Source organism: Falco punctatus (assembly GCF_963210335.1).
Source record: "Falco punctatus genome assembly, chromosome: 3".
In the NCBI taxonomy this organism is placed as follows: domain Eukaryota; kingdom Metazoa; phylum Chordata; class Aves; order Falconiformes; family Falconidae; genus Falco; species Falco punctatus.
Window position 1 is genome coordinate 15,417,593 of NC_137582.1, and position 23,075 is coordinate 15,440,667.

General features: G+C 39.2%; 1 protein-coding gene across 5 annotated transcripts in view; it reads left to right on the forward strand.

Annotated features, from left to right (window-relative positions):
* The window catches only part of ADCY8 (adenylate cyclase 8), a 134,593-nt gene that overhangs the window by 15,441 nt on the left and 96,077 nt on the right, over window positions 1-23,075 (forward strand). For all 5 annotated transcript variants that reach the window (XM_080379580.1, XM_080379581.1, XM_080379583.1 and 2 more), the window contains exon 2: window positions 15,563-15,712. In XM_080379580.1, coding sequence (XP_080235706.1) covers window positions 15,563-15,712 — 150 coding nt within the window. The remainder of the gene's footprint in view (window positions 1-15,562; window positions 15,713-23,075) is intronic.

Here is a 23,075-nt window from a genome sequence, read left to right on the forward strand (position 1 = left end):
CTTTCCCCATCCCCATCTGGTGACATCAGGCAGTCCCAGAGCACAACTTTATAGCAAATGTCAAGCACACACACACTCCGTGCTTCTTTTGGAGAACAATTCTGTCTTCACCTGCTAGATCTCTGTGGGGTGCAAAATCATAGGGGGCAGAGTTTTAAGAATATCAGTAATACATGTCCTTTTTTTCCACCAGCAACAAAAACTCCTCCACCAGCACCAATCATTCCATGTTTCCATTTCAGGTGGTCAGGTGGCTACATAAATGCAAGGAGGTATCTGATACGCCTGTGTGTGAGCTGTGGTCTCACTACAGCTTTCACAGGAGTTTCAGCTGATGTGAAATCTAGAGGCAGGTTTACCCTTAGGCAGTCTACCAATGCTAGGACAATATTTTGAGCACCTGATACTATCTTTCTTTTCAAAAAACAGAAACCAGCCTTCTCCCAACAAAGTGCTGACGATCTTCAAGCACATTGTTTTCAGTTGCAGTGGATCCTGCTCGTTTTCACTACTCTTGTAGGATAGGATTGCTCTAGAGAAAAGGAAGGTAAAGGGAGGCTGTGACGGCCTTCAAAAGTGGAAGGGGTTGCAACAGAGAGGAAGAAATCAATTGTTCTTTGTTTCATCTATAGCTATCCAGAGATGATGTGCTTAAGTCATTATAAGGAATATTTACATTAGATAGTAGAAGAAACCTTGTAACAATAACCTAATAACAACAACTTAAATAACCTCATTTTTCTTGGGAGACTTTACCCTGAGGTATGATTAAGCAGTTCAAAGAGGCAGTTGTTTAAGAGTGATTTATGTAATATCCAGGACCTGGAGCATTGGTTAAATGACCTGTCAAGGTCATCTCATGCCCTACTTTCTATAATTAAATGATACTGACTCCTAACTGCAGCTGTGATGCGAATGTGTTCTCACCCCTGGTTTCCAAAGAAATAAACCATTCTGGATCTCTAATGATTGCTACACTGAGACTGATGGATTAGTCTGAACTAGAAATGCCACAGCTTCAGGTATTTATCTCTGTGGTGTGCTAGAGACATGGATCAACCATTAGCCAATAATATTGCTCATGGTGCAAGAAAATGACAGAATTTAATTGTCTCTTCCAAGAGGTTTACAACTGGTGAAAGGACTGTGTTGTCAATAAAGTCTTGTTGAAGGCCAAGAAACAGAAAAGAGAAAATCTGCTGAATAAGGAGGGGCCATTTTTACCCAGCGAAAAGTATTTTTCAGGTCACCATCAGCTCATTTAATCTGACCATCAATCTTCCTCCTCTTATGTAGTAAACCTGGTCTGATTTGTTTTATTTTTATGTAGACAAAAAAATATCAATATATGCAGCAGATCGTCATTATTGTAGATTCTGTTAATTTAATACATTTGTGATGCATATGCCACTTAATTACAAAGAATAAGAATTTTCCTGGTTGTCCCTGCTCTAAGCCAAGTATGTAAGCACCTGTGTACACTAAAAGATACAGATTTTGTCTCTGAAATCTTTGGGACTACAGCTGACTTTAAAACTGGTCTTAGATATATGGTACATATGAAAATAATGGGAACAATTTAGACATACAGTGCCATAAGTAAATATAGAGATTATTTCATGCTTGCTGAGTAGCTGGAGCATTGTTAAGAGGTGGAAGAGTCTTGGCTGTTCCTTTGCATCTATATTCACCTCACACACTGGGAAGCCTCATGGGATAGTTTGTCTCTTCCAAAGTTTCTCCATGAGTAACACCCGCAATGGGTCCATTAGACCTGAGGCTGCTTTCTGTTACTGGAGAAACATAGCATCTTTCCTGGGGCGAGCATCCCACCCTGCCAGAAAGCAGAGAATTGAGCTTTTACTGTTGAACAGACACAAAATGTTTCCTTCCTTCTCCAGTAAAGGAAAAGGCCTTAGCAGCACACAATTGTAATTCAGGGAACATGGTGGCTAATGTTCTTTTCAACGGCAATAAACTCCGACCTTGCCAGCATATTTTAATCATATTTTTCATGTTGTGAAGGGCAATTCAGTCTTTTAGCAAAATGTCTTTATTTCCAGACTACAAATCACTATCAGCCATTCAGAGCAACTATACAGAAATCCTTAATGAAAGATTTTCAGGCAACCATTTCTACTCCTGTCAGACACAGGGATCTCTCTGAAAGATGAATACTTTGCAAATTGATACTGGATGTTCTGTTCAGGGGATAGTATAAACATGTGAAATACAGGTGCTCTTGTTCTCATGAAAGTAAGGTGGTAGGTAGGGGTAGGTCATCCTGGGGGGTTTTTTTTGTTTGTTTTGTTTGGGTTTTTTTTTATCATTATAATAATTTTGAAGATGTGCACAGAGACAATTTTTGGATTAGGAAGCATTTTTCCAGGAATGTCTGGATTATCCCATCCAAATCCAGTGGTAAGGCTGTGTTCCTGCAAGTCCTGGACTGGACTGGCTCCTGAGCTATCACCTCTCACAACTGTAAGTCCTGCAGATCAGCAATGTCTGCCCTTGTGATCCAGCAAAGAGTCTTTATGGACTACTGAGGTGAGTAGGAGCTCTCATCTCCCAGAGGAGGGATTCTGCAACTCTGGGTGGCAATGACTCTTCCATTATAGTTTCTAATTGAACTTAGTGGAAACTGAAAGCTGAGAGCTACCATATGCTGCCCACATGCTATAGATACCTTCTGAATGTTAAATATCTCTAGGTAGCCACATTTTCTCTTTTGGATGCCACCAGATTTGTACCGGTCTAAGAAAGGCAGCTGTACACATACAAGTCTGAGCTGCCCAGAAATGCAGTAGTTGCACATCTTTGCTACTAATTAGAGAAAGAGAAAAAAATGTGAAGGTTTTATATATCTGCTAAGAACTGACAATTTTACAACACACACACTTTTTGGTTCTCATTAAAGAAATTTGTTAAAATAGCCCTTCATAAAACTTTTGTGCTTTTCCAGATTTGTATTGCCTGTCTCCAGACACTGTTCCCAAATTTATGTATTTATTTTTTTAAATATCATCATGAGGTATTTAGTCTGACTGGTTCTACTTTTTTATTAACATTTTTTCTCCTTAAAAAAAGAATAATTGGCATGACTTAGAGGTTTTGTCTTTTTTACAAACTGTTTGCAGAAATAATACATAGTAACATGTCAGAAGACAGGAAGGCAGGCCAGAATGTATGACAAGAGTTATTTATGATACAGGTATATTGTGTGCTTGTTGCAAAAGCACGTTAGTTTTACGCTCACGTAATGATTAATCAAGCTGCCTTTGACAAATGGATGTGGATGTTCACAAGGAGGGCAACGTGAAGAAGTCATTTGAACTTTTTCTTGTTTTTACACAGAATTTAATCCAGGTTACACATGTGGTTACTGTACAGTATTGGCCATCAGATGTCAGCTGAATATCTGCAACTGCCATGTTTGTAGTGCCATCTATAGTCATGGTTTTAATTGCTTTCAGCCTTGCACTATCTAAACAAAAAGAAAAGAACTTGAGCAGTGGGGCCTGGCTGGAGTCTTATTTTCCTTTAGGAACAGAAATTCTAATTTTTTGCAGTTTGAAGCATTTGTACATGCCTTGGAAAGGGTATATTTGGTCAATGCTAACTGGTTGGGAGGCAGAACTTATGCTCTAAGAACTGATTTTATCCTTTCAAACTGTTATCAAGAAGGAGACATAAGCAATTCCCTAGGATATCTGAAATGCTTCATTTCACTTGAGTACTGATAGCTAACAAACTAAGATTGTTGGAGGAAACTGCTTGAAAAGCTGTCGGAGCCAGAAGGTGTATCTCCATCAAACAGAATAGGGTTTGGCTCAAGCATTAAACACTAAAATGTCTCAGCCTGTCATTAACTGTGTCCTTTCTCCTTGAACTGTTTCACAGATTTAACTATTGGTGCTGTCTGGCTTTCAGAAAACATCAGCCAACTGGGAAATCAGTTTATAAAACTGATTGTCTTTGGTTTTCTTTTTTGAGGCTCAGAAGTAATGTTCTCTCCCCTGCCTGAAATTCCAGTAAGAAATCCACCTTGTCAGCTAATTCTTGACTTAAATTCTGGGATGTTTTTTGTGCCATAAACCACAACATTGTCAGCCTTGGTGTTTGTACCCCAGCATGTCCAAGGCCACACACAATTTCTTTGCAAGCACTCCTCTGCTGAGTACTAAGAGAGCAATGTTTATGTATCCTGACCGCTACTACCTTGATCTAAATAGGAGATACGTGAGCTAAATAATCACTAAGACCAAACACTGCTAAGCCCAGCAAAATTTCTCTTTGAAGCCAATGAGCTTCTGTATGAGCAGGTTAAGACTGACCTTGCCCCTGAATGGGTGTCTTTAAACAACCCGAACTGCAAAAATGTGGACAGCATTCATGTCTGTGCATTGCCTCAGACCCTGTATGAACCTATACACGGTTATCCTGATGTAAACTATCTGGGGGCCTTCTCTTGTTAGTTTATGTCAATCAAGATTTAATAGTCTCCAGCAGCTCTCACTGGTATCAGCAGGATTCATTATTCAACATCAGAGACAGCGGTTGTTTTGTCTTGTATCATTTATTTAATATTCCATGAACAGTCCAGTTTCCATTTCTCATGCTTACACAAGCAGTGAAAACAAAGACATGGCTTGTATTGTCAAGCAAGGAGAATTTGGCCCACGGTAAATATCAGGGTTTGATGTTAATCTCATCCTTGTTTTATACCAGAATAAGCCACTGCTTTCAAAGGTATTAGTCCTAGGTCACACCAGTGTCAATGCAGAATGAATCCTGCGCTATATGCCTCCTCTGCTAGCAAAGGGGCAGAAGAAACCTAATCCTTCGTTATTTGTTGGTGGCGTATTCTGCCAGCCAAAGGACTGAATCAACTTTTTCCCACAGCACTCTCTGTACTTTTGATGTTAGTCTGACTTCTTCTAGCTCACCACACTGAAGCATTCACCATGACTAATAGCAAAACAACACCCACAGGTTTCACAAAGGAAAACGTTTGTCCTCGCCTAACTCTCTGAGATAAAGTTTTAATCCAGCTGGTCTGGAACGTGTAACCTCTCATGGCTTTTCTCTGGTACATTTCCACTTGCTTCCACATCCCTTCCCTGTTTTCTCTCCAGCATAGTACCTAACTGAGAGTTTAAAAAAGTTGAGATAAAGCAGACTGAAAGAGAATATTGAGTAATGTTAGATAGTTACTAATAAAATTCCCTTTAAACCTTGAGTGATTCATGTCTTCCACTGTGCCTAAGCTGCGTGCAGCTCAGCTCTGGAGGATGAAGACTCCTGGGCCCTATTGCCCCTTCCCCAACCATCCCAAACTTTTTCTTGCAGGTTCATCCATACCTTCATGGGCTTACCGTTTCCTGCAGTCTCCCAAGGTCATATCAGTTCTCAGTGTAGGATGCCTGAAATTCTGTGTACACTGGAGTCAGACTGCTATCCACTACCTGTAAGCTACCCAAGATTTCTCCAAAGTAAGGGAAGGCCTTCAGGAGCCATGAGCCCAGCGCTGGCATCAGGGGTAGCTGAGAAAGTAGGTGTTCAGGTTTTTTGTTGATTTTTTTTTATGTTTTGCTAGTAAAGGACTCTAAAAATGGTATTGCTGTGTTCTCTCTTTTCTTGGTTTTCAGGGTATCCTCACAGTCAACAAAAAAAAGGAGATGATGAGGGGAAAAATAAACAGGGAATAGCAAATTGCTTTAATTGGGGTTTTAAGGTCACTTTTCCAAAAATAATTTAAAATGGAAGCAGAGTAGCCATAATGGTAAATTTGGAAAGAGGAGCTATTTTCCATAATATTTCTGGGTTAGCAAACCTACAGCCTATTCTGGGAACTGTAAGCCTATTCTTGTCGGCTCACACATCAATCATCTGCAAATTCAATGGGCAAGCTCCACCTGTAACGACACCTGTGCAAAATGACAGCCACTTACAGGTGCGACTGTGGGAAAAACTTCGCCTTGCCATTAGCCTTTAGTTAAAAATGCTGATAATAAAGTGTAAAGAGCCTTTGTTTCCAGTGCTGTTTTGGCTTTTTGGGGGTGAATAGTTTAAAACAAGAATAGCTGTGGGGGATTTGTTTGTTTGCCAGCAGGTAAAAGTGATTAACACAAACAGCTGATCAGTAGAGCTAGCTTCCCATTGGAGTAGAAGCAGGCTTGGAAGGACAAGGGTTGTTTGGAAAAGGACACTTAACACTATTATATTTCTCATGTCTTTTTCATTATTAGTATTTTCAGTATTATTTTAGTTAAACCAATTCACTTTTTAAAAGATATTAGTCTCACTCTCACCCAGGCTGGCATGGCTTTCATAAGGCTGCCTTTATTTCTTCATAAAGAGTCCGAGAGTAATTTAAGATCATTATGTTTTGCTATTTCTTTCTTTTTCCATTGTGACACCAAAAGGGGAAAATGATTGGCAAAATCTTGCCTCTTTATTCTACCTGTGGCCACAGCTTGATAATTCGGAGGAAAACACACATGGCCTGGCTTAACATAGCTAGGAAGAAAAATGAAAAGCTTCTCTTGTGTAGTCTGTTGTTACAACTCTGCAGAGTGCACCGGAGTGGGGTCGCTTGTACAGAAGGCACAACGATTGCCAGCTCTGTTGGGAAGAGACACAGAGTCCATACTGCAGGTAATTGCTAGGACATGCATACATTTGATCAGATGAAAACAGCAATGAAGTGTGTCAGAAAAGATGAACTGCTGTCAGCCCCACAAACGTAATTATTGCTCACTCAGTTTTGACTTTCAGCTTCGAATAAGAATTCTAGAGCAATAAAAACAGCTGTGCAGAACACCACCCCAAACTTAACAGAAATGCAGACTGCTTAGTTTTGTTTTCCTTAAAATGTAGTTAAACTCTTTCCAGTGCTGCAGAGCAGCTTAGATGATTTTATTTTCTTTTCCTACCACTACTCCTAATCAGTTTTATAATCTGTGAAGGGAAGTACTAGGAGTTCTTCTGCCTTGGCTATCTTGCATCAACTGAGGCAGAACTACTGAGATAATCTGAGGAAAATTTCCAAAAGTGACTTTCACTTTAGAGGTCCTGGTTTTAGGGTGTCCAGGATCACCTTAAGACTTAGTGGTGTTCTCAGACATTTCCAGACTAGGTATCAGCTGGATTTTTTTGTCACTGAGAAGTTATTTATAATGTCTATCACCTGATCCCCAAATACTGGTACATCTGAATTGGAAGACAGTTGTTTACAATTCAGATATCCACATATGTAATTCAAGGGGAAAAAATAGAATTTGGTAAGGGTTGCTTCATAACCACCACCACCCTCCCCCCCCCCGAGTTATTTTTAATTCTTAATATCTAGGATGTTGTGCGGATGCTTCCCCTTTTCAGATTTATTTCTTGTAAAACTTTGTTTAGATGCTGTAATTTTTATTAGGAGTAATTTATTTCTCTAGTGGCCTTAAATGGAATGTGGCTTCTATTGAATGTAATTATTTTGGTATTTTTTTTGAACAGTAAATGTGCAGCTTGTAGGGGAGATCAACTTCTGCATTGAAGAAATGTAGGCAAAATTTTAGTGTCAGACTGAGAGCTTCATGAGTCTGAAATATTCAGACTCGTACAAAGTTCAGAAAAGGAAACCACACAGCTCCCTTCTGAGTGGTGACCAGGGGAATACCATCGCTTCATTTCCTAACCCACCCTAACTGCCATGGGCTGCTTCCAGTGTGTTCTCAGTTGTGCAGGCATTCGTATTGTGCCTTGGTTTTTTGATGTTTTTTGTGGGTTGTTAAAGGATCTGGTCCTGGTTAGACAGCATGGGTAATTTAAAGTAATTGCTTAGTACATATACTATGGTTTCAAGGGTACATATATTTGCAGAAGAAAATAGATTCCTGTCTGAGCCTTTTACATTTACTTAAACGTACCAAATGAGGTGACATTTTTGGACAATAAAATAATGACATCTGGAAGGTTTGGCTTTAGATTTCTCCTTGTAATTACCCTGCAATGCAGCTGTCTCAGAGAAGAGGAAGAAGGTGCCTAAGCAGCACACAGAAAATACTGAATAGAGAGGTATTTTCTCATCAAAGCATAGCTTAGTTCTTTCTAAATAGGAACATTTCAGGTATCTGTAATATAGCATCCTGTGTGCAGAATGATGACAAGCGTGCTGTGCTGCTCAGCGCACAGGAGATGTGATCACCGGATTTCATTGTGGAGTTCAGGATCAGTTCCTAGATGAGGGTCGGAGAGTTCAGCAGAGTACCCTGTAGCAATGGAAAACACTAAAAATTGAAGACCCTCTCTGTTCATTCAACTGAATGCACAGGCTATGACCCTTCTACTGACATTGTCCCAGACATGTCTAGTCATTTTAACATCTATAAAAAGAAAAGCACCAAAAAGAAGTTATCCAAAGTCCCAGAATAGATAAATTATTCTTTTTTTAAAAGTAAGATTATGCCGGAATCCTAATGTTCAGGCAAACTCAAGGGGATTTAGAGATGCACTGAAACTTATTTGCCTTTTGGGGCTGCTTGATGGCACTATCAGGGTTATGTATTTGCTTGACTGCTTCTGTGCATCACTCAAGTGTCAAGCCTTATGTGTCTGATGTGATATGATACGATTTTCCTGAAAGATCTTTTGTACCACACCACATTGCAGAAGTCTTGCCACAGGTGATAGCTGACTTACCAAACTGTATGGGTTGAGCTGCCTATGAACAACTTAATCAGACATTCAATTTTCTACATTTCTGATGGATTCAATGAGAGGACGAGCAAGAAGGAAATAGCTATTTTTCTAACAGCAAATTAAACTCCTGCTCGGAATATTAAAGATGCGTATTTCTCAATTCTGTCTTGAACTAGAACAATTGATTTTATGCAAACGTGTCATTGTTCAGAGGGAAAATGGTCTTTGTTTTCTAAATCATTGTCAGTGCAGGAACAATAGGCGTGTTAGGATATTCTCCAACAGGATGGAGACAAACGTGTCTGAGACCAGTTACTCTCATTGAGGGTAATCTAGTAACTCTTTGGGATACACCCTCTGTTTTAATAGGGCCAACATGCTTTGCAGGCTGCAGTTTTCACACACATTAAAAGCCAGCCTGTGTCCCTAAGTACATAGTGAAGTCCTCTAACACCTGCCTTGGAAACAGCAAGACCAGACTCAGAAGATCTCAGCTCTCCCAGAGGCACAAATAAGATCTGAGTTTTTGAAGAATCAACCAATGTTCCCATGGGAGCTGTGCACAGCTGAACCACAAACTGGGTTCTAAATACAAAATCAAGAGGTGACACTGATAAAAATGGCTCCTTTCACATTTAGCAAATCAGGGGTAGGTGGGGTAAACAATGCTCTTAACCATCGCAATCTGTGCTTGACTAAATTTGCCATGAATAAGCAATACCTTTCTCTATCCCTGTCCTCTCATCTGTATTGTATATTCCTGTCTTTCAGTGAACTATGTATATGTAGATCAGATAAAAGAGTTAGTACTCACTCGAGCTGTGAGTAAGAGTTAAACAGCTGTTGTACTTATGCATTGGACAATATAGAGGATCAGGGACAGAAAAGCTTTCTGGAAAGTCTTGGCAGCAGTTTGGGCATCTTTCTGAGACAAGTTGATTTCCAATAAATGGTGATGAAGAAGCACTGACAATCTGAAACAAAAACAAAAAAAAACCCCTCTATCATGGTCTTTTGCATTTAGCAGTTAGACCCAGGAGAAGTCAGGAGTGAACCTGGGGAATAAAAAACTCCTTACAAGGTGATTTAACAATGAGGCAGCAATGATTTCAGTTTAATGAGTTGGCAGCAGTGACAGCTATGAATTTTCACGTGTTTCCTCTCCCTGCGGAGGCTGTGCTGTGAACTCAATCAGACGACTGCTCTAGATAGGAAAATCACTGCCAACACCAAATGTTTGTTTTTTAAGTTGGCCAGGTTCCGTGATACAGTTCACAGTATGGTCCCACAAATAACTGATCTGGCAAGACAAAGGGGAAGCTGTGCTAAGGGATCAAGGTAGGCAAGAGGCAGTACAGATACAGGTACTTACTGGTGTCTTTGCCAGGAGCTTTGATTCATAAAATCATGGTCTCAGCTGGAGGCAGAGGCTTGCTGCAGCTCAGCAGTGAGAGAGTGGTAGAGTCTGTGCCGCCAGATGTTCCTATTCTATACAAAGTAGAACATTTTGGTCTCAAATACCACACTTCTCATGTAACCCTCAGTTCATTCCTGGTGATCAGTTCTTATAAGAGCATAAGTTATATCCCCTCAAAGTAACCGCAGTAAGGGAGTGATGGGGCAGGGAGAGAGGGCAATGGGGTTTCTCAGACATTTTAGTTACAAAAACAACCTTGTGGCAAGCTGCTATTTTTAGTTAAACTAATGATGAATCAAAATGCTTCTCCAAACCTAATTAACCAATAATAATTACCATAGCAACCAGTTCTTTATGTGGCACATGCTAAAAACACTCTTAAAGAAGAAGCACAACAGCTTTACTTTCCCAGTTTTCCCCAAACAGACAAAACTACTCTAATCCATTGTTGAAGCCAATCCAAAACTAGAAAGCAAAATAGGAAAAGAACTAAATAATTTCCCACAGGAACATTTCAGTAATTAATGAAATTTCTGGTTTTTAGGACTGATGTGCCTTGAGAATGTCCAACTGAAGATGACATTGAAAACCATTTCTTTATTTTTCAGATGTGTTTTAGTGCTATCAGCCCCAGCACTGCTCTGTTTCTACGCAGCAGAAAAAAATGTACCTGCTGAAGAAGTTAATAATAGGTTTATTTCTGCAGAACACACTAGGGTTTCTTTCTGCACTTGAGGTAGTAACACACAAGTCCAGTGTCCTCCTGGACTTCAGAATTATTTCAAAACGTTTTCAGCTTTCTCTCTTCCACCTCCACTGTGCTTTCCGTATGAATGTATGCTACCGTTGGTTCAACTATTCATGATGAAGATTGTCTGCGGCAATTACTGTCTTTTAGGACTAGCTATCAATCAACATATTTCCAGTCTGTTGGGTTTGTCAACCACTCCTAAGTGTTCATTTTCCTCAGGTTATGGGCTTTTTGGAAGCACTAAATTTGGTCAGTCACTATACAGTCCTTAAACATCTATTAATGGTAGGTCTTAGAAAGCATTGAATCAGGAGACTCTACAGCTGGCCTTACGGCTTTATATTCCCTGATGGACAATCACATGTTTTCAAAAAGGAAATTCATGGCAAAATTGAAACACACTTCAATTATGATTTTTGAAGTTTTAGAAACTTCTGGCATTTGCAAACCCTTCTTTACCTCACTCCCAGTTGTTCACAGACTCACAGGATTCTGTATAAACTCCAAATCAAGGCAAACTCAATTAGGTTCTCTTAATAGCAGAAATGTCTACAAATTGTTGTTATCCTTAGCCCAGCTCTGTTCTCAGTAACTCACCTGTATCCTTCTGAATTTCCTGTTTCCTGAACTACACGCAATCCTGTCTTGAAAGCTGTCTGTGGCTGATCCGCCTACCACTTCACAACAGACTTGTGAGCTGCTTTACCATTTTTTCAATGTATTTTCCTTTTCCTGTTCTGTTCCATTACTATACTGTACCTACTTTGATTGATACTGCTTCCTGACCAGCTATGTCCAGTGCCTTTTAATTGTTTAATTGTTTAATTGTCTGAGATCTGGTGGTTCCCAAATCAACTCAAAATGTTATCTTGGTTTTAGCTGTCTTAGCAAAGCCATTTTTATACAAGGAGTAACAGATAAAAATTGCATTATTGGGATCAATGTGTAAAGTCAATTTTAAACTTGGCTTTCTCATCTGACCTGCATCCTCTCCTTTCTTTGCCTTTGGTTTTGGCTAGTTTTCATATTGATTTTGCAAAAGGCTCCGAGATGCCTGTATAAAAGACACTTTATAAATGTAAATTTAATTCACAAGTGATTTCTCTGTGAAATCTTAATCACCCCCTGTGAAAAATATGGGAAGCAGAGTTTTGGAGTAAAAATTTTAACTGCTGCTTCTAACTACCAGCATGATCTTGACCAGTAAGTTTCTTTAGCTCTGTTCATCCTGTTATGTGATTATGTGCAACTGCAGGTTCAGCAGGGACAGTGCTGATCCTGTTACACAGATATTCCCAAGCAGCATGGTGATGGGTGCCTTCTTGTTTGCATTTTTTAAATATTTGAGAAGCAGACCTCCCCGGAGCCCTATTTAACATCGAGACTATCACTCATGACTTTTTAAGATCACTTGCTGTCTCTGCTATAGTTGCTTATTTGAGTGCTGTGCAAGGTACAAATGGACTGAAAAGCTTATAAATCCTGTGGAAATATTTTCTTTTTTTCATGTTATACCTCATCTGTCCTACTGTGTGAGCACTGATTATCTGCAAGTCAGTCAAAAAGCTATGAAACTGTGTATGTCTTACAAAATCAGTCTGCCCTGGCTTGTGGCCCTGATAAGCAGTAGAAAATCCTACAAGACTTAAGGAATTGGCCACAGTAAGCTGTAGGAGGAAGAAGTGGCAATGAAAGACTCAGTTCTTTTTTACTCCTTTATTAACAAGAGCCACAGATTAGTATCCTTGCAAGGCATAGTGCTTTACTCTTTAAATTGGTTTCAATCAAACTACTATGTGTAAGAAAAGCAGATTCTGCCTCTGAGTAAGCTGTTGTTTTACCTGTAACATGTTTTCCATAATTCCCTTTGTCCAAATCAAATTATGTGCTTGTGAAATCTAATTGAAGGCCAAATTCTACTGCATTTGCTCTAAGGAGATCTGCTGAAGTGAGTGGCACTAGTCCTGAGTATTAGCAGAGAAGGGTGGCTGAGCTGGGCTCATGAGGAACTTGCAATTCAATGTGCAAGCAAACGAGAGCATCCTGCCACTGATTTCACTGTTGAAATGCACATTTCAGACATTGTGGAAGGCTTTTTTTTTTTTTTCACCCTATACTCTAGCTTTCCTTGTGTGTAAGCATTGATTATCTTCAAGGCAGTCAAAAAGGGATGAAATATTAACTCCTCCAGCCACTCACAGCTGATTTCAGTTGTCCTGCTGAACAACCTAATTCTGTACTGGTTTTATGTCAGCCTGTCATACCCCTCTTAGTAAAGGAGTTACCTCATGGGCTGAATTACTGCATTCTCCATTTTACCTTGGAGGAAAGGCAGAAGGTGTCTGGGGGAATCTGGCTGGTCTGGGGCAACCTGTCTCCAGTAAAACAGAGTGAGGTAGATAATGGAAAAAGCAGTAAGCATAGAGGAGGAATGGGGACAAATGCAGTGAGACTAAATAGCCTCAAATTCCTCCCTTTAAAAAAAATAAAAGGAAGGGGTAATGCTATAAGTCAGTAAAATCCAGAATGGTAAGAGGAAGATAATTTAGGAATTAGTCACTGTTTATAAGCATGATGTGGCGCTCCAAGAAATGATAAGGCTGTGAATTAAAGCAAACAAAAGGAAACATTTTTATCACAAAGTGCCTAATTAAATTGTAGAAATCTTTGTCACTGAATGCCATAGGGGCCAAAGGTACAATTAACTTCAACAAGGTATCAGGAAAAGTTAAGCAGCCGGATAGAGTGTGCCACCTCCAGCTCAGAGCTGCTGTAAACCACAGGATCCTGGAAGCCAGGAAGATGCAAGGGTCATGCTAATCATGCCCTGTATCTCACAGACTTTGCCTAGACATCTATTACTGGCAAAGGTTAAACAAAACTTCAGCTGGAGCCAGGATATGCATTCTTATTTAATCATGGCATATAAATTGTAAATAAATTCCCTGTACTATCCAGATTCGGAAATACGGGAATATATAAAGCTGAAGTTTCTGCCAGATGCCTTTGATTTGATATCAAATCTCACTTTGAAACCCACGTGAATGTGAGGAGCAAGACCTGCAGATCTGAGGCGAGTCATCACAATGAGATTATGGAGTTTGGATCAATGTTTTCTCTCTACTACTAGGACAAGAAACACTTTGATTTTAGGAAGACTATCAGATAATACTACAAAAATGCAACCTCTAGCCCACAATGTTCCGCAACCACAGATTACTGGAGCATTCAAGACTTTTGACAAAACATCACTGAATGCTTGCTTTATTCTTGTACTTGTATCTACTGTTTTATCCTTGTTCTTTGGCCTGGGTGCTCTGTTTTCTGCAGTCAGAGACAGCATCCCCAAACGCTCGATCTGACCTGATGTGGCTTTTCTGATGCTGTTTTGATCCTGTAGCTATCACCCATAGATTATGGTCCATAGCTGTCAGAGCCTGGGCAGCTTTGCTGGGCAGGCGATGTGGCCACAGGGTACTGTAGCCCCCTCCCACTCCACAGCTGGTCTGCCACTGGGAGCAAGGTGTGATCCTGCAAGGCAGGTCCACCCAGTGGGACCTCATCAGCACAGTGGCTGTGACTGGACCTTGGCAGGAAGATGGGAGCTGAGGTTTGCAGTCTTTCAGCTGGTTCACTGTGCCCCGGTGGTTCCCTAGCTAAGGTAGCAGTCAGAGTGAGTTGGCCCTGCACGCTGCATTTGAGGAATAGTAACGACCTTTGGACTCTTGACCCTCTCACAACTTTAAGAAAAGGCAAGGTGAAGTGGAAACTGAGAAAGGTTCACACGAATTCTCAACCCGTAACAGGGGTGAGGTGCTGCATAAAGCTGCTGAAACTGCAGGTCTCTAGTGCAGGCAAATATTGTGTCTTACTCCGTTTCCCCAGCAATCCTCACTGCCATGGTGTTGATGTGCCCTGCTGTACAAACATACAGAGCACAGAGGTATCAATGAAAGAGCAGTAAGCCACTGAAATTTATGCTGCCCCAGGACCCGACTCCCATTTGGCTCTTTTATGTTCATATTGCAACGGAAAAAGCCTTGATGCATCTTCTGTGAGGAAAAAGAGTGCAGGTCTTACATAGGCCTTAGTGAAGGTCTGTGTACACAGCACCTGCTATGCAAGAACGTGGGTATCCTTTCAGCTTCCCCTGTAGAAAGCTTCAGGATTCAGATTCTGCAAGCTTGTGCTTTGGCATCAGCTGAAAATGAATTAATTTAATTTGGTTAATAAGAACAGAATACCTTTTATCACTGATATTAATTCTTAGCTAACTGACACTCTGTTTTCCTTAAGCTGGCTTTCTTCTCAAACTAAGCCATGGAACAAATCACAAAGTTGTTTTTACAGAAGAGGCAGTGCAAAAACAAATTGTTAATTATGTTTGTAATCATTCCTGACTAAAGCCCTGTGAGTCAGTTCTTGGAAACATCATTTGTGGTTCAACTAGAGTTTAATGCCCCCAAACACTGTATATTTCTTCCTCAAGGCAGAGAGAATTTTACACGTTTGATGCCTCTAATTAAGATCCAAGAGATTCTTCTATGCAAACTTTCCTGCTATTTTTACAGCTGACATGACTGCAGAGCAGTCTCATTCTCTCTCCTCCCACCCCCTCTCCCTCTCCCCCCCCAGCCTTCCCCAAACAGGTATTTTTGTTTCTTATTTCTGATCAAATCCTGTTTTGTTGTTCATTGCAGATAGCGGCTCAGGCAGTGTTATTTATGTGTATGAACACCGCAGGAATCTTCATTAGCTACCTATCAGACAGAGCACAACGTCAAGCCTTCCTGGAGACCAGAAGATGTGTCGAAGCCAGACTGAGACTAGAGACAGAAAATCAGCGACAGGTATTGGAGAAACAATCTGATTTTTGTATTATCTGCAATTGATAATTGGACAAGGCCAGGCTTTTGCAGTCTCACTGACTCCAATGTGATGCCATCTGATTTGTGCAGCTTAAATGAGTTGCATGCTGTTATTTTACTGGTGTGTATCAAACTGATATGACATCTTAAAGATTGTTGCTGGGAAATGGGATTAATAGAGAATGGCTGTTCATTGCCCTTTCCCATACAAGAAGGGGCCATCAAATGAAACAGCAACTGGCAGGTGTTTAAAAATGGTTCTTTAACACAAGAGGAGTTAAGCTGGGGAACTTCATGCTTTAGAATGTTGTGGATACTAAAACTTGTTTCAGTCAAGTGGACATGAAGCAAGTTCATGGACGTGAACTCTATCTAGGCAGAGAAGATACTAAAGTGTCACCTCTGGGTCACAGGTGAATTTTTGGAACTGGAAGGCCACTGCAGGGAAGCATCACTAGATGCTTTCTCTGTTCTTAAAGTCCTCCCTATAAATCTCCTTTTGGCCACTGTCTGCAACAGCATACTGAGTTAGGTGAACTTTTGATCTGAGCGGGCACGGCTGCTCTTAGATAGATCATCTTGCCCAATCCAAAATAACAGGCACTGAATAAAAAGAAGTTTGCTGCTTATTGTTTTGTACCAAGGGAGCAGAAACGAGATGCAGCATGCTATACATATGTTGCATTCACACTGGAATATCAGAAGGTTCACTCACTGTTTGAAAACTTGCATTAAGATCAAAATACAACCAGTATGTATGTGTGTGTATATCTCTCTCGATATATATATAAAGTATACGTTACACTGCTATTTCATTTTCAAATGAACTTAGCCAATTCATTTTGTCCTGTTGCATAGATGTGTATATTGCTTCTCAATTTTATTTCATTTACTTCTTGAAAGCCATACTTTTATACAGAGATCTAGCAAGATGTCCCATTCTAGACTCTACTGACTAATGACTCAGTATGAATGCATGACTGTGCTGAGTAATGCGAGTTACCTATGCCAGCACATCTCTCCAGCCGTTGCTGACTGCAGAGGCTTTGAGGGATGCTATCAAGGATGCTCTATTCTCATTTTAAGTCTAGAAGCACATTTTTATGTTTGGTGGGGTTTTATGAGTTTAGAGGTTTTTTACATTTTTCTTCTTGTCCAATCTTTTATAAACTAATATTTTGTAAGTTTTACTTTGATCATTGTTTTCTAGAGTTTGTTGTAAAAATCTTTATAATAAGCTAGCAAAAGATTCCCATTCCAGATGATTCTGAGAATTGTCCGTTAGAATTAATTTATTCTGTCATGAGAAATTAAATTTCTACAGACAACTCCTTTTTTTGAGAAATTCAATGTTGCTGAAATTTTATCTCCTATTCAGAAAATGAAGACGGAATGTTTGCATTTGGATGGGGTTTAAGAAGTCAGACATATTTTTTTTTTTTGGTGGTGGGGGGAAGTAGGAGTTGGGACTGAAATATTTGTTTTTAATCAGTCAGTGTTGAACTGCACATTTTGTCTTGGCCCAGTGCCTTGCAAGGCTTCAGAGCTGTGCTGTCCCCTGAAGGCAGAGCTTCCTGGAGAGTTACCTCACTGCGGCTGAGACTCCCCTATAACCAGTGTAGTGTGTCATAGGCATCGTATGACTGGAAAGGCATAAGAGAAAAGGTATTCAGGCCAAGGAAAAGGAAAATTCAGGCTACATAAAAATACAGACATCAAGACACCAAATGAAAGATCTCAATTCAATGATAAACTAACCCAAAATTTAGGAACAAAACATTTTGAAATACATCTGATTTAATTTGTTGGAACTCTGAAACTGTGTTATTACCACAACTCTCTCTCTCTCTCTAAATACATGTAACATACATTTCAGCTTTTTGTTTATATTTGGGACAACAATGACAAAATATTCCAATACTAGAATGTCTTGAGGAATGGAGAACCTGTTTCCCTCAGTCTTTTATTCTTTCCCTTTGCTTCTGAAGTAGTGGCTCATTTAAGCAGTTTCTAAACATAACTTCTTTAAGAAGACTGGCAATGTCACATTTTAGGTGACTGCTTTTCCTGAGCAGCTTGTTCATGTTCACTTGATCAGTATCCACAGGCAGTAATTCAGTGACTGCTAACATTTTTCTGTCTTGAAGTCATGTATTTCATGATACAGGAGATCTGTACTTGACATGAATGTAAAAATCATATTACCTGTTCATGCATATCACATTTTAAAAAGTAAGGATTAAATCATGATGAAGTTTAATAACTTCACTCTGTGACTTTCTAGAAAATAGCTCTGGTTTATGAAGGGGGGGGGGGGGGGAAGGGCGGGGGGGAGGGGGTAAGGAAGTGTGTGCAGACCAATATTGTGATGTGGCTTCTGAAAAGTTCTAAAAATATGGCTAAGGAGCTACATATGTGAAGAGAAAATATAGGAATACTTATTTGTGTAATTCTCCCAAGAAATACTTTCAGAAATTCCAAATTCTGTTCCATTCTGATTTGTTTCTCCTCCACTTCTCATGAACTGTCTAAACTTAAGGTTTCTTACAGCAGGGTCAAGCTTTTTGTGGCTTTCAGTAATGGTACTGCTACTTTTTATATAAATGGGTGATGTAATTAAAATCTCTCTCAAGGTTTGTTTCCACCCCACACAGCTTCTACTTCTTAAATTGAAAATAATAAGTAATTACAATGGGTAATTGTATTGACAGGTCATACATATGATGCAGCATAGGAGGTATGACAGCTTGCTGGATAGGTCCCATAGGGTCTGGTTTTGTCCTTTGTTTAAATCAGAAGACCAGTAAAATTAAAGTAAGAAAAAACATGAGTTAAAACCATGGGGTGGTATGTTCTTCAGTAAGTAATTGCGGAATAAGAATCCAATTTTTTGTAATTTTAAAGGTTATATAAATGCTTCAAATATGCTTCAGTTCATTACCATGTATTGTTAAAACTAAGAAAGCAAGTTTCTGTACTCTCAAAATGGCCCTTCCAAATTCCTGGTATCCTTTAGATTTGTCATCTCCAATCATCTGTCATTCTAATAACTCTAAATGCTATTGCTGTCATTATTCAGTATTGTGTAATGCCTAAAAAAGCCAGTCATGGAAAGTCACCCAATTGCAAGCCAAACATTTTATAATCTATGTTTTAGAGACAAACGAGAGGTGCCATCAGATGTGGAGCTGTGCAAGGGAACAATAATACTGATAAGTAGGAATCTCTTTGCATTTCAGAGATTTTTAGGAATCCCTTAATATTTGCAGATTTTCTGGAATACAAATACAAAGTTTTTATTGTATCAGCTTTTGTCTTGTAGTGACAAGCAAGAGATTGTTCTGTACATCCTGATAAATTTCATATAGACAAGCTGAATTTTTTTCAGTGAAAGCAGTTTCATTTGTTCATTTGCCATCATACTTTTCTGTTAAGTGTGATGAAAATACAAGGTGAAACCACCAATATCCCACCAGAGATGAAAAACATTGTTTTTGTTGTTGGTTGTGCTACTCTGAGCTGAAATTTGGACAGTTAGGTGAGATAGTTTGTTTGCCAAATGTTATTTTTCAGTGCTCTCTTCCTTTTGTGAGGTTTTCAGAGTTTAAGGACTCCTTGCTCTGTTTCAGTATTGCAGTGAGGTTTTCTGATTTGACGGTCAAAGCCATTTTGCTGTGCAGACATGCCTGCGTGCCATGCATTGTCTCCGTAAATCTGTATTAACTCCGTTGGTTCATTGTCCACAGACAATATCCTCAGGTATAAGTTCAGCTTTTACGGTAATTGCAATTCATTCACTTACCGCTCAGGAAGGAAGAGGGTGAAGTGCAGACCTTTATGATGGAAAAGACTTTAAGGAGCCTGGGCAAAGTTTTTCAAAGCTATTAAATGACTTAATTTCCAGTTTCCATGTTTCAAAAACTCTGTACAGTTAGGCTCCTACAGCTTTTTGATCCTTCCTCCCCCATCACTGTTTACTCTCAACAAGACTTTTGAGTAAAATTTTCAGCAGTATTTCAGACAGTTTGAGCTGTATTTTCAAAAGGGACTAATTCACCACGTATCTGAGTTTTTAAGTATTTTTTTATTATTTGTAAGCACCTGGGGTTGTTAACAAGTACATATTAGCATTCTCAATTACAATGAATTTTCTAACTCTAATTACTCTATTAATAAAATGAACAGTACTGTGGATACAAAGGAGAATTACTCCAGCAGTCATTGCTAATGATGTTTGTGCACTTAACTGTATGGTATAATATGTGTGTCACCACTTAGAAATCCCAGCACTCTGTGAAACTGGGGGAACATCTGTGTCTATTTCTTTCCCAATTTTCACTACAAAATTTGAATTTTGGTGAAGAGCTAAGACATTTCAGAGCTTGGCTTAGTTAAATGAGACTTCACTGCTGGTGGCTACCAGGAAAACAGTATAGAAAGGTAGACATTCTGGAGAAGCAAGCTAGAGAAGGTAGCACACACAAAATAATGTGTCATAAAAAGAGTCTCAGTTTACCAGTTATTGATCAAATGATTAATTTATATTTTTCTAATTAATATATTTTCATCTATATGAATATATTATTCAGAATATCAATAGATATGAAAATATTATTAGAATATTTTCTAATGAATTGTAGTTAGCTGCTTGTCTTTAAGATACACAGTTAACCAACCAAAAACTGTAGCCATAAAATGCCCTGCAGTTTTGTTTTCAACACCCTGTAAATATGAATAAAAAACAAATATGAGATTCTTACTTTTAAGTCCCTTTCATTCCAACGATATCATCACTTTCCACTGCCTGTTTGAAATTTTGGGTCAATATTTTGATTTGACATCTGGGAGTTTAAAAAAGTTAACATACAGTGCTGTACTTTGTTAATAACCACTTCAAAAACACTGTCTTCCTTTTTACCTTGATTTCGTTGTAAGGACACAGCAGGTGATCCTCCTTTTGTCATATCTGGGCAATGAAAATAGAAAGTATAACTTACTTCTTTAATTAGCTACTGCAAAACTTTCAAAAACAATTAGTATGCAATTTCCTTCATTGCAAAAATGCTGTGAAATTGCCTTAATGAAGAGTAGGAACCTGCATTAAATTTCATTTTCATTTCTATTGATCATCATACAAAATCCCCAAGTTTTACATGAATGACATATTAAATCCAGACACATTGAAATGATGACTTTATGAAGAACTGAATTTACAATGTACTTCTGGTGTCCTTACCTCCTCTTTCTCCAGTAATTCATATTTACTTGAAATTTGTCTAACATTTTAAATGCTCAAATACTACCATTTATAATTGTAGAGTCTCTCAGGTAACTTTGCTGCTCTGCCTTTTCCTCTACCACACATACATATGCCAAGATATACATAGCTGAAAACAATTATGCAAGGAGGTTAATATTTGACTTACAACATTTCTTATGACTGAAGCTGGAAATGAATCCTTAAAATGTCTAGGAAGGGAACATCACAGAATTTAAGTAGCTAAATGACTTAAAAAAACAGTCCGGTGCTTACTTCTTATCTTGTAATAAGATCACATTACAGTACTGCTATTCATAGAAAAGTAATTTTACTCATAATTAAGAAATTTCTATGTCATGGCCACACTTCTGCTCTCCATCCAAGACCTCTCTAGACCCCTGAGACTGATGAAGTCTGAATTAAGCAATAGGGAAATATGGGTGGGAGGCTGCTTTCAAGCTAAGCAACTTTGTTACACAGTATGATACTAACACTAATAACCTGTGGATTGGACTAGTGGGTTGTTTTTTTTTGTTTGTTTCTTTTGTTGTTTTTTTTTTTAAAAAGAATTAGATAAAGTCTCTCTGAAACATTTCTCTCTGAAACATTTTATTTACGTTATTTCTGGTAGATTTAGAGCATCTGATGGTATCTTGTGAAAGAAGTCTTCTCTGTAGTTGTTTGAGTTGATAAGTGAAATCAGTCCAGGTCTGTGTGATGCTTATATTCATCCCCTGGCGAGGTGTTTGTACTTGTTCTCACTGTAGCGGGTGCTGCGTTGCTCATGAAAAGAAAACTCCCTACCTGGTGCACAGAGCTCACCAGCAAAGCTGCACTGCCACTGCTGCGCTAAGCCCTTGGGAGGGACTACACTCAACTCAGAAAGGAAACCTCTGGGTTTTAAGCTCTGAGAAGCCAAATAGAGATTCTTCTACTTTAGCACTACATTTGTGCAATTTCATTGGGGTTACCTAGTGCTAAAAGGTACTAAAGCTACAATGCATTAACCCTTTAGCAGGCAGACCCCTTTCTCTGCAGGCTTCGTTTCAAATTCCACCAAGGGAAGGTTCTCTTACATGGAAATAAAACTCCTTCTCTGTGTCTTCCCTAAGTCTTAAGAATATTTTCTTGGGTGTCTAGCACACCGGCAAAGGAAAAGGAGGTGAAAGGTAGAAGAAGGAGCAATTAAGAGTTGGTGGGGAACAGCCACTGCCTGCCTCTAGTCTTGCAAAGAGTACTCAGGCGAGAAGGTCCAGGCTGGCATCGTACCCAGTCTACTGGGCTTCTGGGGATGCTTCCCATCAAGGTGATACAAAGGCAGGTATCTCCAGGCATAATTACAAGTTTGGTTTGGTTTTCTTCATTAAATGGTCTGATGAGAAGAGTCCTGTCTAAGAACACCCTAGCAGACAATTCCTCCCTGCAAGTCCTCGTGCTCGCTTACTGGACACCTACTTTTCAGCTAACCTCTTTCTCATAGGAGATTCCACTCCTCCACTCCACTCCATAGGAGAATCACCCATAGGAGATTCAATTCAATTGAAGCTCATTTTGAAAGTTAAAACAATTTGGATATTATTTCATTCAATTTCCACAGAGAATTTGAGCTCAACCACCCTAAAGAACCATTTGTGCAGGTGAGAAGAGAATTGTTTTGTTTTCTGGGTATGAACACACATTCTTTTTTTTCCAGTGTGGGTCTCAGGGCTCTAGAATAAGACACCCCTTAGTCTTCACTCTATTGTTGGCATATTTAGTTTCTCCTGTCTGTTATCTGTGGGAAAACTGTAATCCTCTCTTAATCTCTTTTTCCATTAGAGAACTATTTTTTGACCATTTGTTTCCTGTCTACCTCTACTTCCAGAGGATTTTTTTCACACTTGCCTCTGTAACAATATCTATTTTCCACAACTTTAAGCTCTCTGCAGATCGATTAACTCTTTTTTTTTAAATAATAAATAATAAAAAAAAGCTTAAATGTTGTGTAGATTTCATCAAAATTTTACAGATCTAGATTTTAATCAACTATTCAGTACTTTGCAACCTCTAAAGTAAGAGCAGATTGTACTGGGATTGGAAAGGACA